Source organism: Gasterosteus aculeatus, chromosome 7 (genome assembly GCF_964276395.1).
Source record: "Gasterosteus aculeatus chromosome 7, fGasAcu3.hap1.1, whole genome shotgun sequence".
Classification (NCBI taxonomy): domain Eukaryota; kingdom Metazoa; phylum Chordata; class Actinopteri; order Perciformes; family Gasterosteidae; genus Gasterosteus; species Gasterosteus aculeatus.
Window position 1 is genome coordinate 29,519,684 of NC_135694.1, and position 18,046 is coordinate 29,537,729.

The 18,046-nt window shown below is 44.4% G+C and overlaps 1 protein-coding gene across 3 annotated transcripts in view; it reads right to left on the reverse strand.

The window, feature by feature from the left end:
* Positions 1-18,046, reverse strand: part of sgcd (sarcoglycan, delta (dystrophin-associated glycoprotein)) — a 135,226-nt gene that overhangs the window by 71,157 nt on the left and 46,023 nt on the right. For all 3 annotated transcript variants that reach the window (XM_040181887.2, XM_078106895.1, XM_078106896.1), the window contains one exon: positions 6,838-6,900. Coding sequence is in view for 1 of the 3 variants with exons in the window: in XM_078106895.1 (XP_077963021.1) it covers positions 6,838-6,900 (63 nt within the window). In the remaining 2 variants the exon portion in view is untranslated. The remainder of the gene's footprint in view (positions 1-6,837; positions 6,901-18,046) is intronic.

Consider the following 18,046-nt stretch of genomic DNA (forward strand, 5'->3'; position numbering starts at 1 on the left):
ACTATGTTGGTTTCGTTGGATCGTCATTGCTGTGTGAAGTATTTCTCACTATTGAGTTCCCAGATCTTAACAATTGCTTTGAAGAGTGCGATGTTATTATAGCTGACATGTTCACCAGGGCTCAGAATTAAACCTCAAGTTCGAATAAACCCAAGTTCAGAGAGGCAGCGACAGCATGTCATCATTTGAACACTCAGCAACATTTGCTCATTGGTCCGGTACATTGGTACAACTGGGCAGCGTGAGGTCCTGAAAGGTGCTCGATGGTGCAGATGGGACGTTACAGTTGGAATGAGGGTTATCCAAGTGTTGGGCCTGGGACACTTTCCCCATGCGAGTCTATGGGCAACCTCGATGATGATGATGATGATGCAGGATAATCAGGGGCTTCAGAACTGGAGAAAACAGAACCCCTCACGCAACTCGATCAATTATTTCTTCATTTGTCTTTTTAAGATTCAAGCTGGTTCATTACTTCTTCTTTGTCGACTCGAGCACAGCCGCGCCGTTAATTATTCACCACCTCGTCCTCTCTTCTGTTCGTCTGAATGTGGTTCACTAAGCTCTCCCTCACAGTTGTTTTTTCCCTCCCTTTTGGCTTCTTTTCCACCTATCCGACATCAATAGTGCCCACTCGACTCTTTCCCACTGCCTATACAGTCTGCTCTTTTCCTCAACTGTCCCATCACACTCTCTCTCTCCTGATCTCCCCTCTTGTTGTCACCCCCGTCCGTCGACTGATTGTCTCCCTCTCTTTGTCCTTCACCCCCTCCAACCTCAGCTCTTAGCCTGCTTCTATCTGTCCTTGTCTCTCAGTTTCTTTTGCCTTCTTCCCCTTCTTATCTCCCCTGTCTCCTCACTCTTCTCCCCCGCCGATACTGGGCCCTTTTTGCAGGTGGTGGCACGACCGCAGAGAGGAGTCAGTCGGGGGCAGAACCTGTAAATTCCCGTCCTATATTCTCTCATCTTGTTTAGGACTGAAGCGATTGTGCTGGTGCCACGCGAGAAAGGTTGAATCGCTAACTAATCGCTAACCCCCCCCTTTCTCTCCGCCGTCCCACGTCGCCGCTCTGTAAACTGCCTGCGGCGTCATCGCGCTCATGTCTGGAGGTCACTGTATGCCGCCGAGCGACCTCGCGAGTTTTCTGTGGCAATTAAATACCGTCAGCGCGGCGGGAACGCGTGGGCGTATTATCATAGAGCCTCACGGGGGGATATTTCCTGCAGCCATTATTCTGTGGGAAGTGACAAGGAACATTTTAAATGCCAACGGGCTTTTCCTTCGCTCCTGTATACGGGAGCGAGAGGAGCACAGAGGGTCGTTAGTTATTTTTAACAACGCTGTTGCTTTACAGATTCGGTACAGAAAATAAAGGTGTGGTTTTATTAGCATTTTGTGTCTCCATAAACTTGAAGCCGTCTCATTCGTTCGTTTTACCGCATGTTTTTGCAAAGTCTGGTAAACAAAGACTGTTTACAGATTAACACGCTTGTTGTGTTCACCTTCAGGGAAAAGATAAGGGATAAATAACAGCCTCAAGTTATGATCCTTGAGATTTTCATTTTATTAAACCCATCTTTAGCAAGTCAGAAACAGTAGGATGGATTTAGCTAAGATCTGCTGTATTTAAATTACAATGCTAAAAAGTGGGAGGCTGTAAAATGAAGTGTGATAAAAACTTTAGACTTGCATACATATTTTTACTTCAGGAAGAAAAGATGTTTGGGTTTTGATATTAAAAAGATGGAGGTCTTTTGGTGATTAGATTTTCTTTTATATGAAATCGAAAATTCCACAATATGACATTGGACTTAAATTCCCGTAAGCCTTTTCAGCACCGTGGACAGCGACACTCGACACGCTGTCAGCTCTTTGATTGGAGACGTAAAGCGGACAACATGATACTAATGGTACGGGTAACATTGAAGATCCACTTTTGACATGTTTGTTATGTCTCTATAACAAAGCCCCGGACTGGAAGGTCCTTAACTTGTGCATCAAGTCCCAAAATAATCCCTTTCTCCTGGGGATATCATTATTGAATGCATCCGCTGAGAATATGCCAGATGTGGAGTCAAAACACCAGCACAGATGTCTTGCCATATTTTGGTTGTCAGATGAAGGCTTTTCCGTGTAAAATCAGTAGTTTTGGGGCCCAATTTTCCTCCGGAGGCCACGGTTCTTTTCAATGAGTATTTCCATACAAAGTTGAGAAAAAACTGCCGTGTCGAGGCTTTGTGGAACCGTATCAAAACAGTGGGGAATCAGGCGATTTACACAAAACACAAGGCATCAGGGGTGCTTTTAATTTAATGAGGTCTATGCAAACTGATCTTGTCCCAGCTGAACCGGAATAAAGCCGGTATGTGACGGTATGGCTTTGTGAAGTGAACACATTCATTCATTGACCCCAAATAAGGACATCCGGCTACCCGAACAGCTGTTCGCCGCTGGCTCGTAACTGGCCGGCGAGTTAGCTTGTTAGCTCGTTAGCTTGTTGTGGCTGCTGGTGTTGCCACCAGAGGCTCGACACACTTTGCAATAAATCGGTTTCTGATCTAATGGAACTTTCGTTGGATTTTCCAAATCCAAAAACCCTCCAGACGGACGCAGCTCTTCTCTTGGGCACGAGTTGTGTTGGTGCATCTCTGGTCTCACGTTGTTCTTCCTGTATTGTTCTTTCCATGTTTTCATGAAGCAACATGTTGCTGTACTCAGCATGCAGTTTGGTGGGGTCATTTTTATAAATGTACAATTATTAGTGTTACAAATTGTTTATGTGTCACAAGCTGTTGTGTGGTGGTGTTTTACCCTGTTAAAAGAGTGTTTGTTGTGGGTTATTCATTGTCGTTATAAAGTTATAACCGTGACTCAATCTCTTAACACACATAAGACAAGTAGCTCCGACCGCTAAGTGCTCCTCGGTGACGAGTAATAAATTCTTCCGTCCGTAGTTACGGCGTAACGCCGGTATGAACGGTACGTGAGAAATTCATAGCGTACGGAAATCTTGTAGCGTTTGAAGCGGTATACCGCCCAGCCCTAGTGTGCAGCTCATGTGTTTGGTCCCCTTGGTGGACTTTGCCCGTGTCCCTGTGTCCCCATGTCCCGTGTCCTGGCTTGCACTGCTCTCTCTTCTTGTTTTCCTTTCCAGTGTCTTTTCCTTCACTTCCCTCCTGTCTCTTGCTCTCAGGCTTTCTTCTACCCTCCATGTGTTGTTGGCACTGCTTTTCCAATAGGCCTTTGCCTACGGGGGTGGGGGTCGGGGGGGTGGGGGGTTTGGAGGAGAGCCAGGACGCCATGTGCCTCTCTCCACTTAACCTGCTACGCCTTCTGCTGCTCCTCCACTCATTTTAATCCCTCTTTTTCTTCCACAGCCGCATTCATGCAGTCGTGTCGTTCTTCACTTCTCCCCCTCCTCACTCTTCTGCATCTCTTCGACCGGTGTGGGCGACCTTATAAAACACGTCTATTTTAGTCATCGAATGACTACACTGCCACGATACCTTTTTTCCGTCACCCCTTTTTGCCTAATTATGTAGGCTACCAAATTAAAGGTGGGAATGGATTTGGAAAACACATGTTTTTCCTTTCGGTAATTATAGGATCTATTTAAATCTTTTTCTTCTAGCAATTAGAACAAGCAACCTGCCGTGCACACTACTTAACACTAATAATGTGACCCAAAAACTGTGTGGATCCAGATGAAATCACTAATGTGTTGTGCCGTTGAGAAGTTGATATGTTTCCGATATCTGTTCCAAAAGACTTCAAATGTGGTGTGACGTAAGCGTTGGTTCTAACCGAGCTGCCCGGCAGTGCGTTTACTGGTTCTTCTTTCACTTCTGCAGCTCTTTCTTTTTGTCAAACTCTTTTAGCGTATTTCTCTTTCTTCAACCGTAAAAAGAAAATCACAAGCAGAATGCTTTTAGAAAGCTTGGATACGAGACAAAATAGGAAGCAGTTTCTAGAAAAAACCCAAAGTGCTCAGGAAGTGCTCATGGAAGAACAAATGTGAGTGGTTAAAAAAAAAAAAAAAGCTCTGGTGCAGGTGGACACTCATGCAGAAACATACTAAGGGAATATAGATATCTAAGTGACTTGTGTCCATCCAATCCAAATCGTGAATACATTGACCGCGAGTCGAGAGGCCGAGCTTGCAGATCCTCCACTGGCCTTCCACTGGTGATCGAGATGCCCCCTTAAATATACGAAGAAAGCTCAGCTTCACGATTAAAAGAAAGCAGCAGTGGTCGGGGGTTGGCCGTCGATGTGGGACTACTTCAATTACACTCAGGACATTTTTCAAAACCTTGTTATTTCCTGCTTTGGCCTAGAATGAAAATGGGTAAATAATGTGAATGATTTATAGGTGATCTCTGGAGGACCTTGTTTTCATGTGTTGTGGTAAAACAGACACATCGATCAGGGCCGCTGTGGGACATCTCAAAGTAGGAATTGTAGAACTTCAACTCATCTCTTATGTTTCCAATGTGGGACAAACGCTGACTTTGAGTGCGGTTCCTCAACTTGCCTGAGGCTGTTTGTTTCCCTTTTCTACAACTGTTGAGTGAAAGAAATATCGTTTGTTACTATGCATGAAAGGTGTTTCTCCTCGGTGGATACAACCGGGGGAATTTTTCAACCAAACTGGAGTTGTTGTTTGGTCCTAAACAAAGATTAGTTAGTTTGAATTAGTTTTCTTCCAACTTGAACTCAGCGTCATTTTCCTCTCATCCTCCCTGTTATTGGCCGAGGCGCCGTCTGACCTGCGATGCAGTGGGCTCCGGGGATCTTTATCGGCCTGTGTTGCCGTGAATGATGTTTGAACAAAGAAGTGACCTCTGCACTCTGCGTTCACAGTCGGCTCCAAACGGAATGGAATCCTGGGAGGAAATGGGCGCTCGGCTGACCCGAGCTTCACCTTTGTCTTTGCGCTCGGACTGTAAATAACCAGCCTGCCGCTCTCTCAGTTTTCACAGCAAACATAAGCAACCAAACCATTCAACACGCCGATATGTGGCTGCAAATGCCGAGTAGGTTGACACTACAGCTGAGATGCTTGCTAACAAAGCTTTTGTTATTTTTCCTTACAGTCCAGTGGCTGCAAAACCAAATGCATGTTCCATGACAGCATCTGATGGTGTTCCTGGCAAAGCTCTTCTCTCTGCTCTTAATTGATTTCATGGGGCCATTTATGCTTCTCTTGCCTTACGAAACACCTGCGAAATCGGTTTAAGCGTTCTCCTGGCATAGTGACAATATGTGGTAGAATGTAGCAGAATGCTCTCTGTGGGGGGGGGGCAGATGCAGATGCTGTGAAGAGCCTGAATTCAGACGCTTTAAAACACTGCACTCCCAGCCATGGACTCAGTAACACGTTTCCTTGATAGCGAGCTGATACTTTCAGTATTCAAATATACTTCTATTTCACTACGGTTCAGAGAAACCTACTAGATGTCTCTCACAGCAACATTTACTCTGTGTAAAACATTGGCAATGTGCTATTTGTTCATCTGGGTGCACACAGCAGTTTTATAAATAAATGTGACAATACGGCACAGGCCTGAACGCTTACAAAATGTTGACAAAAATTCTTACGTTTAAAAATATCCCGCAGACTATTCCGGAAGAACTAAATCTAAACATGCAGCACGTTGGTTCAGGACACATGAAAAGAAGTTGCAGTCAATAACAAGAGCTCTGGGAAGTGTCTGTTTATTTGGGTTTGTTTGGGTTGCAACATACACCAATAATCTAATCTAAGATTAGATTTAATCCAAGTTTAGCACACCTGGATTTAAAACAAGTAAATCCTGATTTTATTTTATTAATGGAAAATCCAATCCACAAAAAGTTTTAACCGAAACTACCTTGAGTTTAATGGAAATGGAGCTGAATCAATGAATAAATCTGGGGGCTGTCGGAGCCTCGGCAGAGAAGCTCTAATCACTCCTCCTTTGAGGAAACCTCGTTGGCCGAGTAATTGGAGCAATAAGACCAAATAATAGAAGATAAAAAAGTATGGTTTCGCAGTAAGGAAAAGGGTAATCCGCAGCGTGCCTGCAGCACCTGAGTCTTCAGTGGAAATCAGATGCAGCCTCGTGGAACTCAATTGGTCAGAGTCTGTACCTTCACCATTTCCACAAGATCGATATGTTGCTCAATCCATCTCAAAAAGGCAGCACTCGCAAAGGTCAGACCTCCTCAAGTGTAAGTTAAATGTTGATACTACATGATAATGCTACTATTAATGCCTTTTTCTTCATTTTCAGCTTGGTGCATTATGATGCAACGTTAAACCACGATGTATCCGGCTTTTAATCACTGTTGATGCAACCGAGCCAACGAGGGGGGATAAACAGCACATCGCATTGCCAACGAATCCAATAACAAGTATTGTGTCTGCATCTAGAGACATGTCTCATTCCACTTAGCCACCGAGATACATTGTTGTCCTAAAAGGATTAAAAACACAAGTGACTCATAACGTTGTCGTTCCTTCATTCCCAAAATCACACAGCCGCTGAGGATTATTTCCCCGCGGCGCCACATACACAGTTCCGCTACCAGAAATACTCACTTGTGCATTGAAGATGAAAAGTGTTCTCTAAAATAGTCGTGTGCAGTTTCCTCCCGTTTGAACACTACGGCCAGCTGAGAGACAAATATTGTATCATGCTTCGAGTTTAGGTCCCCAGCAGGAGGTCTACTTGTCGTGACTCCGTTCCACCACTGGAGGAGCACTGAGAACTCGAACAGACGTGCAGCATGGCAACAAACACACACGTCCCACACCGTGCATGCACGGCTTATAGACGGAAACACACACTCACCTCAGTGTATGAGTGTGCTGATTCGGAGGTTCCGACCGGGTCCGGGGGGGGTTCTCTAATCACCTGAGATGAGGGGGTAGAAAGATACGGTCAGCGGCATGTGAAGGATGGGCCACCTCTAAGCTGATCAGCGCTCGCCAGGCCCGCGCTGTTATTTCCCAAGTTCCTCCAATTAGGGAGCGCTGATGTGGGATCCGCGCGCAGATCTCCACCAGTCATCGCTTTCGCTGCAGAGAGGGAAGGCAGAACCGGGGAATAACCGAAGGGACCGGATCAGCTGAGCTCCTAAAGAATCCGTCTGAAATGCAACTTTGGTAATGCCTTGGAAATTACAATATAACTCTTAATCATATCCCGTTAGTCCTGAATGTGTTAATAACAGTAGATAAAGATAAATACTGCCACAGACCAGAGTGTAGCAAAAAATGGGAGCTGGAGGACGCTAAGAGCCAAAACAAGAATGGATCTTTATCATCTCACTGCTGATTCATAAGCACAGCACAAACTTGCAGTGACGCATTCAGAGCACAACCACAGTGGTTTGCAGCAGGTGAGGCACAAATTGTGCGTTTGAAGCGTAGCAACGGCACTACAGTGACGCTGAAGTAGGATGAAGGGTCAGTGAAGCTGAGAGTTGCATTTTCCAATCAGCAAAGCCAGTGTCAGTGTTCAGGGCTGTTGTTGACACCAGTGACACCCCTGGGCCGAGTGTTTAATGATTTCCCTCTGGGTTGGGGAATAGAAACACTGCCGGAGGAATCAGACGCTCAATGGCCACGCAACAAATGGAGCTCCTAAAATGTGGCCGAATCAGCAGCTTTTGCTTAACGGCGACTCGTGAAAGCGCTTTGACTCTTATGGAGGGTGAAAAGCGGAGAAATGCGCTGTGTGTATTTGCATACGCGATGGGTGTCTTGAAGCAGACAAGCAAACCAATTGTTTTCCCATCCCACCACTCACACCCCCAGCGGCTCTCACGTGCATCACCGCCTGACCAACCTGACCACATGCTCCGTTTCCGTATGGAAAAATGCTTTCTTACAGTATATGAAAGTTAACAGGATCTAGAGGTTCATAGTGGATCAAGCTTCCCTACGAGTTTGGAGGGAGAATAAACTCAGTCTTTCACTATCATTTCAGCTTTGTGAGCCAATTGGCGCAACAGTCATGCAAACTATGCACTCATTTTAAACTTCCTTTGAATTCCCAAGGGGGCGACCTACTTATTTGGTTCACTTTCTCTTTTGGGTTAAGAAAAGGACACATGACCACTGCACCCATATGTGACTGCTGAACATGGCAAAACTCTCAAATGTTGGGGCCCGGAAATGGTCAGAGAGGATTATTGCGATACACAATAACCCTGATTTGGAAGCTCGGATACTTTTGGTCATCACGTGTGAGGGAACTACATAGGCACATATCACTACACTACGCGACACCTGGCCGTTACAGAGAGGGTTCGTTGCACTTGTATTCCAATAGGAATAAAACCCCAAAGCAAAGCCAAATATGACCACATTTCATCATTTTCCAGTGTGTCATCAGAAACGATGCCACCCACCATCCAAAGACAGATGGGGAGCTTTTAGCAAGCTGCGCTAGATATCCAAAGCAATCTGACAAAAATTAAAAACAGTTTCCACATTACTGGTTTGAATACTCAGTGTGTGATTCGCAGCGCTTTACGCCTTCCGGCTCGTGGTGGCAATGCAAAACACAGTGAAGTATCTTCTTTGTGGGTACCCTCCACTGGTTCGTTTACAGGGAGAACCAATTAGCAAAATGTTAATTCAACCTTGGGTGACAGGGAGGCATACGGTAACTGTGAGTGACAAAACAACACTTATAATCTCTGACTGATGGCAGAAAAGTTTCCTCACTCACTTAAAGTAATTAAATACAGATCCTGACGATGATGGCTTTAAAACAGGAACCTTCTCATGGTTATGATTTGTGCTGTTACCCTTTGAACTGTCATGCAGCGCCGCGTGGCTGCTGTGCAGGCGACCACAGGCGTGTTGTATCCTAGAGGCCTTAGTCAGCCCTCAAGCCTTTTTTTGAATCGTTTCTAGGAAAGTAAACGAATGAAACCAGTGAGAGCAGAAAGAGACGCGATATAAATGAGCAAGAGATGTCTGGAATGAATTTATGAATGCGTTTCTTGGAAATCTTTATTGGATTTTTGAGTAATCTAATACATGCATATCAGTTTAGGTGAGAAACGATGAACCCCTCGGGTTGATATAATATCCTGAGAATGCAGAGATATCCATCCTTACGATGCTTTTTATTCTATTTTCACCACGAAAAGTTGGAATGGGGGAAAGAAACGGCCGATGCAATTTTGAACTTGCAAACCAGGACATTAGTTATTATACATAGAGAGTGAACCTGTATTCCGACCTTCTCACTGCTGAATATTGTAGCTGTTCAGTGTGCAGATCCCTTGGTAATTACCAACATTCATGCTGCAATGTGGCTGTTAGCGACCTGCTACTAAAGTACACAAACGTCACACAACCACAGAAGCATCGACACGGCTCCCACGCTTTGCTGCAGACATTTGTCTAACACAGACACCGTTACGTTGATTTAAGACAATTCCAGCGTCAAAAGTAGTCTTCAACCTGAACATTTTTGGAAGCTATTTTTTTGTCATGTTTCGCCCAAATAATTAAAAACAATTCCACCAGATAACAGCAATGACAAACACTTACTTTTTGACCTGAGTGTTCTTTTTCCTCTGGTGTCCAGAGAAAGTTTGTTTACAATCGTAGATTAACAATTCAGCTAAAATTACATATAAAAACAACAAAGTTTGAGTTATGTTAATGAAGTTGGTTGCAGCAGTTTTTGCAAAAAAACTCCACGTCCTGACAGACAAACAGTTATAAGAATAACAGCAACCCAACCGGTAAACCCAACGCGTAGAAAGAGAAAGCGTCTCCAGCGGGAGACTCTGCATCTGCAGCTAAATGAGAGAGGACGGTTTAACCGAAGAAAAATCAGAGGCAGAAGTCCGACTCTTTGGGGATAACGAGGGCTTCAATTTCCCAGTCAGCCTGCAGAAGCAGCGGCTGACGGCGCACGGGGCTCAGAAGGAAATCTGAACAGTGCAAACATCCCGCGAGCACGGGTGAGAAATGAGCTGCTGCAAAGCAATCAAGCTGCACAGAAACAACACGCTCTGAGCATCCCAAGAGGACCGGGGGAGGACATGTCCACGGGACACACATGGAAGGACACCTGGTGCAAGGGACGGGGAGATTTGCCCTCGCAGATTGAGACTTCTTTTCTCTCTGGCAGAGAAGAATCAAAACTCGATTGATACTGTTGCACGGCTCACAAACTCAGCCTCAGCATCAAAAGATATTTAGTTTTCATGTTGACGGAATTTAGTAAATACTGAACGAGGCATAAACTAATGAATACCGGGTGAAATAAAATATGCTTGGTTACACAACACACTGTTCCAAATGTTTATGGCAGCCGAAAGATCAACTTCAAATGGAAAGAGAAAAGTGAGACCGGAAGGTACGGTAAATAAAGGGGCGAGAGGCAAGACAGCAGATCTGGAAGGGGCGGAAAGGAAAGGAGAGAAGGAAATGAAAATGGTAAGGAAAAATAGGAAACACAGTTTGTGGTTGTCTGGATGAGGCATGCAAAAAAAAGTGACTAGAAGTTCCCCGTCTGCAGCGCCTACCTGCTTCATTAGTCCATTATCTGCATGATACACAATTGGAACTCACTTTCCTTTTTCTCTGTTGCCTGCATGTGTGACCGCATTATGTGACATTATGTCTGCAGATAAAATCTCCACCAGTACGACACTAAAGTAGTGAAAGTGACTGATTCCTACAACATGTCTCCTGGAGTGTGTGTCACCACAGGGACACACACTACATGTGTGTGATCTTGTAAATCCGCCAGCGCAGCTCCTCTGTGAGAATAATAAACCTTCCAGGTCCTTCAGTTCTCACAGCTCTGATGACTTATTACCAGCTGTATCAAAGATGAACACTGCGCTATGGCTCCGCTGAGAGGAGGCCTGGGTGGGTTTATGACCACACCGTGTGTGCTTGTGTGTAGCTGAGCCTTCCTATGCACATGCAGATTAAATTAAAGACAAATACTGACAAACTCTCAGATCTCAAGACTGACATTTCAATTCTCCGTGACACCAATGTCAGGCTCTGTTTTGAACTGGATGTCCTTAAAGTTATTTCTGGAATCCAACAGGGTTCAACCCTCGGCCTACTACTTTTTAGTCTATACATTATCGCCATTAGTAATACCATAAAGAATTATAACGTATCCCAACAGATGACAAACTGATTCTGAGACACTGGTCAAGGATGTCATTTCATTAAACTTTTTTTTTACTATATTACCAAAACACTTAATTGGAAAACGTCCCACGCATGGTGAACTTAGTCATCAGAGTTTCTACAGATAAGAGAAAGTTTAATACTATTAGCAAATCATCTGATTCAATAGATGTTCACATTTAAAGTAAAGCTAAAAATATCATCATTGTAAAGCATTACTCTGTGTGTGTTTGAGTAAACGCTGAGCATGTGTTTGATGTATGCTGAATTTCTTGAGGTAAAAACATTTTGGGGCTGATCATACTGAACTACGATACAACAATGTGGACTGTTGCCATGTACGTTTTTCTAATGTTCTCATTTTCTAAAGACTAAAACACCAAAATCCCTTCAGCTGCCCATTTGAGGCTTCATATTTATTCATCACACAGTCCTGAGGTTGAGTTGAGGTCAAAGTTGACAGGTTGTCCTGAGGCTGAAAGAAAGTAACATGAGCAGAATGAAAGTATTACGCTAATATGCCAATCTGAATAATAGTTTGCAACATTGAATGAAACCTTGGCCTGAATGTGATGCTCAGTTCCTCACAGATTCACAGACGCACAACTGGAGGAAATGGCGAGATTGAGGGAACATTTAGCTACTAAATAACATGCTGTAGATGTGCCCTGATGGGCTTCTGATGGAAGTGTGTGATCAATACCAGAAAAGATTATTCATTAAAAGTAACAACAGATGTAAAGCCGAGTAAGCACTGTGCCGTCCAAATGCAGCCTCCTCAGCCATTAAAATAAAAAAGAAACGTGTCTTTTAAATCAACATACGACCCTGTGCTTTTTATATCATGTATATACGCTGTATGAAGCGGAATGGCAATTGTTAGTCGCCAACATTGTTTGCACGGCTGGCAGCCAAACGAAAGCTCTTGGTCACAAATACTGAAAACGCAATTTAAATATAACTAATTCAGAAAAGGCTATAAATACATTTTTATTTTGCTGTGTGCTGTCACCATTTTGTTTATGTGTTCATAGAGTTGCCACTGACCAATCACCGATTCATCAACCTAATGAGCGATGGCCGCAATGTTCCAGCTAAAGCTGCGGAGGTTAAATCGAGCAGAGAGGTGGGTAATTCATCATTGTTGCCTGTCAGTTTAACCCCTATCAGTGGCGCCATTGATCCTCACAGGGACCAGAGGGGCAAAAAAAAGTGAACGGTGAGTGGGAACAGCAAAGGTTAAACACAAAGATTTGACTAGAGATTAACCTTGATGCCGTTCAAGCTTCTCGCACACAAACATGGACTCCCAGGACCACGAGTCGGCGACAGCTGGCGGGTTGATGCCGCTAATCTGCTCTGAATAGACGGTGACAGGCAGAGACAAGCCGAGCGAGAGGAGGAAGGACTGTAGAAAACGAGATATGACGGGAGACATGACGAAATGAGGACTTGAGGGCTGGAAAGATAATGAGCGGAGGCTGGAGAGCGAAGTGACTGAGCCTACAAAGACACATGAGAGGAGTGAAATGAAAAAGAAGAAGAAAAAGAAATGAAGAACCTTCTCGCTGAGGAGATTACCACAAAAAAAGCAGCAGCAGCAGCGGGTCTCTTCCATCTTGGCTGACACTATTTAACAGTCCCAGTTCTGTTCTTCTTCCACCGGTGACCTTTAAGATGTACTAAGTGACCTTTAAGATGTTCTCCTCTGATCTCCGGTGACCTACTCATATCAGACGGCTTCTGTTCACTATACCGGAGAGGGAATATTCTGGAGATCTCAGGTTGAACGCAGGAGACAGAAACGAGGTTGAGTAGTGATGCAAAGTGATGGTTATCTGGTGAGATGTTTGGTCCATTTATTAGAGAACGACAAAGTCACACGTTTCTCACAAAACACGTCTTACTTTTCAGTTTTTGTCTTTGCCCATTTCTATGAACCCATAACAATGACTTTAATAATGACCTTTGCACTACTATAAATTCAACTGCATTTGCAGTTATCAATAATACGTGACATGAATTTAGCAGAATTAACATTCAATAACAGCAAGCAAATGTCAGTTGCAGGTGGAGATCATGAGGTGGATTTGATTCAAGGGAAATAAAGCTGTAAGTATTTTCAGAGTGAAGTGCAAGGTTTATTTTCTTTGTGAAAAAAAAAGGAGAATTTCTATCCCTGAATAGGTTGAATAGGTTGAACCGATGAATCAGGAGAACCATGAGCATTATGACTTAATCATCTGAGGCTGAGGGGCAAAGAGGTCCGTTGAGAGACAGAAACCGCACCAAAGACACTGACGGCAGCATTAGCCTTGAAACTCAAAAGCAGTCATTGTTTTTTTTTTTTTAAACTCAGTTATTAGTATTACGTGATGGTGAAATATAATGTCCAGCCTGCACCCTCGGGCTCGCTCTCTATTTGGTATCACTGGAGCCAAAACGAGGCCTGTCTGCTCTGCGTTCAGAAGTTTGCTTTCCTTTGAATGTGAGTTATTGGGAAGGCCAACATTTATCTGCCCCGGGAAAAAGAAGAGGCTAAATAAATGTGATATGAATGCCTTTGGAGCTCTGACTGCAGCGAGGGTATTAGGGTTTTATCTTGTTTAAAATGCATCCATGGGGGACCAACCCACGGCAGCTGAGGGGAGAGAGGGGGGAGAGAGGGGGGGTGCAAAGACAGAAACTCCAGGGCAGATAGATGTTTAAAATGCCAACTGGATGATATTTGTTGGCATTTACCCACAGAGAGCTCCAGATGTTTCAAGCACGACGGGGTATAATTCTGACTAGTGCCGAGGAGCGAGGGAGGTGGGGGGCACGGACCGCTGTTCCAGGGAAACCCAAGTCAGCAGTCACCCAAAGGCCAGCGTCACTGCCACTGAAGGCAAGTTCACAGAGTTGTTATTTCTTCACGTCGACCGATCCAGTTGCATCTTTGCATCTCGGTCTTTCTGGCTCTGGTGCAGGAAGACGTGCAACCCGCCGCACGTCAGTCCCGCCTCAACGGTCTCAGACCGCCGCGATTGCTTTTCAACCGAGGAAACCGCACGTCTTCAACCTAAACCGGCTTCATCAATCAGGGGTTTACAACGTTCACGTGGAACGCACACCCTCGGGTCCAATGGACGGGTTAATCAAATCTGCAGCTCTCTATTTCATGGACCAGTGGGTGTGGGGGTGAGACGGTTTATAAAAAATGTATCTGCATATTTTCCGTTTTTTCAACGAAAAAAAACAATGGGTAGGGGAGGAAGGAGAGGTTTTTTAAAGGGGAGTACTGTTTGGTAAGCTGGTACAAAACCGAATTAAAGTAGAAACTTTGAAACTAGAGAAAACGTGTAAAGAAAATGATGGTTCTGATGGTGACCAGAACCAGACCAGAAGAGTGAGACGCAGAATGAGCAGTGGAAGGCAGGAGGAAGAGGAGGAGAGAGGAAGCACAAAGACCGTAACCCTGCTGGAAGGGCTTCTGGGTAAAGAAAAGGGAACATCAATAATCTCGCTCTTCCCCCCCCTCCTTCTCTTTTTCATCCTCGTCTCCATCCCTCATCCTGGGGATGTTTTTCAGACCCCGAGCTCAAAGGATTTTATCATTCTTCTCCCCGAGGGACTTATTCCAGTTTAAAATCATTGATACTGATTACCCGGGGCCCTGTCATATTGATTTTTGAGATTTATTGTTGGCCGACTCCCTAGCAGAGGTCCCTGGCCCCCGTGTCCCCGAGCTGGCAGTCATTTGTTAAACACTCTCCCCTCCTGACAAGGAACACGCCCAACCACGCACACACACACACACACAGACACACTTCTATAAATTTTCCTCCCGGTCTTTACAAATGAAGTATTAAAGGTGTATTGTTTTGATGTGCTGGCTGGAAAGGACCAACAAGTTGGGGGAAATGTTCAAGCCAAAATACCAACACATGTGTCTCACGGCTAAAAATATAGCTGTGAATTTGATGTAATTGCTTTTGTGTGCACATTTATGAGCATTTTCAAGTTATTATGCAGGTGTGACCGACAATGTGAGACCGTCACACACAGATCAGAGGAAGCTGGTAAATTTCCTGCCTTCGCTATTTCTTTCTTGCAGCAGAAGAAGAGCCAGAGGAAGAAGGCAGAAAGTATGTTCAAAAGATTGAAGATGTAAATCTTCAACGAGTCATCCAGGCTTTATATTCAATTTAAATCAATACAGTATAGATTTTCCTGCGGTTACTGGATTATTAAGTATAAGCAATATAGATAGAAATGTATTTCTGCATGTGTGTTTATGAAATTCTCCAGATAACACTGGATAGACGACTACGGTGCCTGGAGCTCACATGCAGAGTAAAAACAATACACAACGTTTTTGAAAAGTGTGCGTCTCCAACAACAATTTAACACCATGTGGACCAATTTAAATGCACACATTTAATCCCATTTCGTCAAACCCACAGACCCAGGGCATCGTTCGACATGTTCTACATCCCTGAGCCGGGGAGCTAAACAGCAGCGACTTGGCCATCACTATGTTAATGTGGTGTGTGAGGTCACAGCGGCGTGATGCACCTCCTGGGGGGGGGGGGGGGCAACATGACCTAAACCGCCCCACCTCGCACCACAGCCTGCATGACTAATGGAACAGCGGAGCAGCGAGCCCCGGCTGCCGTGCCGTGAGGTGGTTGGCAGCGGGAGGACCAGTGTCACGTGTACAACACCTTTCGTATTTTGTTACTCCGTCGCTGCTCGTGCTCGACCGGCTTGTGTCACGCTAGTCGATTATCAGCGCTCCCTCTCTGCGAGTAGCCCGCTTCCCTCGAATGCTTCTTGAGGAGCAAGAAGGCTTTTCGGAGGAAGGGTAAGCGACAATACAGCATTTTGAAAAAGGTCGTGCAATTATATCCCCAGCAAAGGAATCGGCTCCCGATCAAACAGAAAAGACTGTGAGAGTCAATCGAGGTTAAGTAGCGACAGTTATTATTTGAACTGGAATGCTCCGGAGTAGATCTCTGACACGGTGAAAGCGTTCGGCTCTATTATAAGACAAGTACAAATGGAGATAAGAAGCGCACAGCCTTCACTTTGAGAGATGAATGTGATCAACACCGGTTATTCAAAGAATACATATCACAATTGAGGCGGTAGGGACGGAGTGGAGCGACGCCCTTTTCATCCCGGGAGAATGAGCAGTTTTCCAAAGAGCTGTTTGTGTGAGCGATGAATTCACTAGTGGCTGTGTGCGTAGAAGACTTGGATTTCATCAGTGTCATTGAAAGAAGTGTGTTCTCACCATGAAGACAAAGTTTCTTTGTTACTTGAAATTCTGAATTCAATAATCTACAGGAAAATCTCACCGTGTGACAAAAGTGAATGAATTGAAGAAATCATGAAAGGTTTGTTTACAGTTTGATTCAAACAATTGGGAGCTCATGACCAATTGATTTGGACGGAACCGAGACCTTTGTGGTCCAGCACAGGGGAGCCAGAAACGCACAATGGCCATTGATTAGATCATTAATCATCTATTTGGATCGAGTCTGAATCTTTATATACTGCGCCAGCTGATATAATGTCAAAGTAGGTAAGAAGCAGAAGGAGACGGAGGAGAATGAAACATCAGTGGTGCAGCGGAACGAGAACAAAAGACAAAGGAACGGAGAAATGAGACAAAAGAGCGGCTTTGTTCTCGCGTCATTACGCCGGAATAAGAATCAGTCCTTCACTAAGCAACTCACGATGAAACAGAGTCTTTCTCCAACATGTTGTCGACTGATTCCCTGTTTCATCATTCGCACTGAGAGATACAGATGTCAAAACATTTCAAATGGGTTTCGATGAGAATCTCACTAATAACTGAACCTTCTGAGCGTATAATGGTTCACTTGTCCCCAAGAAACACATGACTTATTACATTGAGATGTAGAAAGGGTGAGGTGGGGGTGAGGTGGGGGTGGGGGTCATCTCAAGTCTTTAGACAATCGCTTCGATTCAACTGGACTTTAAGCTTCAGGATTCTTCAAAATACAACCCACAACCAATACACATGAGAGAAAAACAAAAATAGTTGCTCATCAATAATCTGAATTATTAAAACTGATGATTTATTTGGATGCCGTTATTATGTCCTTACTGGAGCATGAGGAGTTTACACGTCACCATATTCATGCATTCATAATTTGTCTCCGTCAAACCGACCCCTCTTTCCCTTAATCGTTCCTTCATCAATGAATGAGGGGAAGCGTTTGAGATATTGGGATATTTTGCTTCAAGGTTCAGAAGATAAAAAATACATTGGATCACAACTTGTGAATCCTATTCTATCCTATTGGAGTTTCTTAGTATTTGTTTTGGTTTTGAGTTTAAATCCAGCTAGTGCCTTACACTCAAAGTAGTGCCATCACACACCATTGTTAAGGAAATAAGATCCTTCGAAATGGTTCCGTCACCCGTCAGCCTCGTGCTCCTTCAGCCACAACCATGTAGCTCCACCGAAAAATAATTCACCTTAAAATCGCTCAGACGGAGAAGCCGAGTGCTTCCATCCATTAGAATGACTAAGGTCAGCTGGAAACACTGGTTAAATTGAGTATAAGTGGGTTTAACTACCCGCCGGTCCTCGCTCTCTCCATCATGTCTCCACAAAGCTGTCCCAGCTTGAGTGTCAGTTCCACTTTGCTTTCATCGTTCGCTAATGCAGACACATTGCTGATTTATTGAATCCCTGCATTGTCCGCTGGCCGCGGCTACATCGGCTCCGCAGAGGGTTTTATTCCAACCTCTATTCAGCCACTGACGGAGGACTCATAATGTGAACTCTTTTTTTTTTTACTTCATATGAGTCTGCAAATGAAATGGAAATTGAAAAACATTGGTTTAAAAAAAAAAAAAGA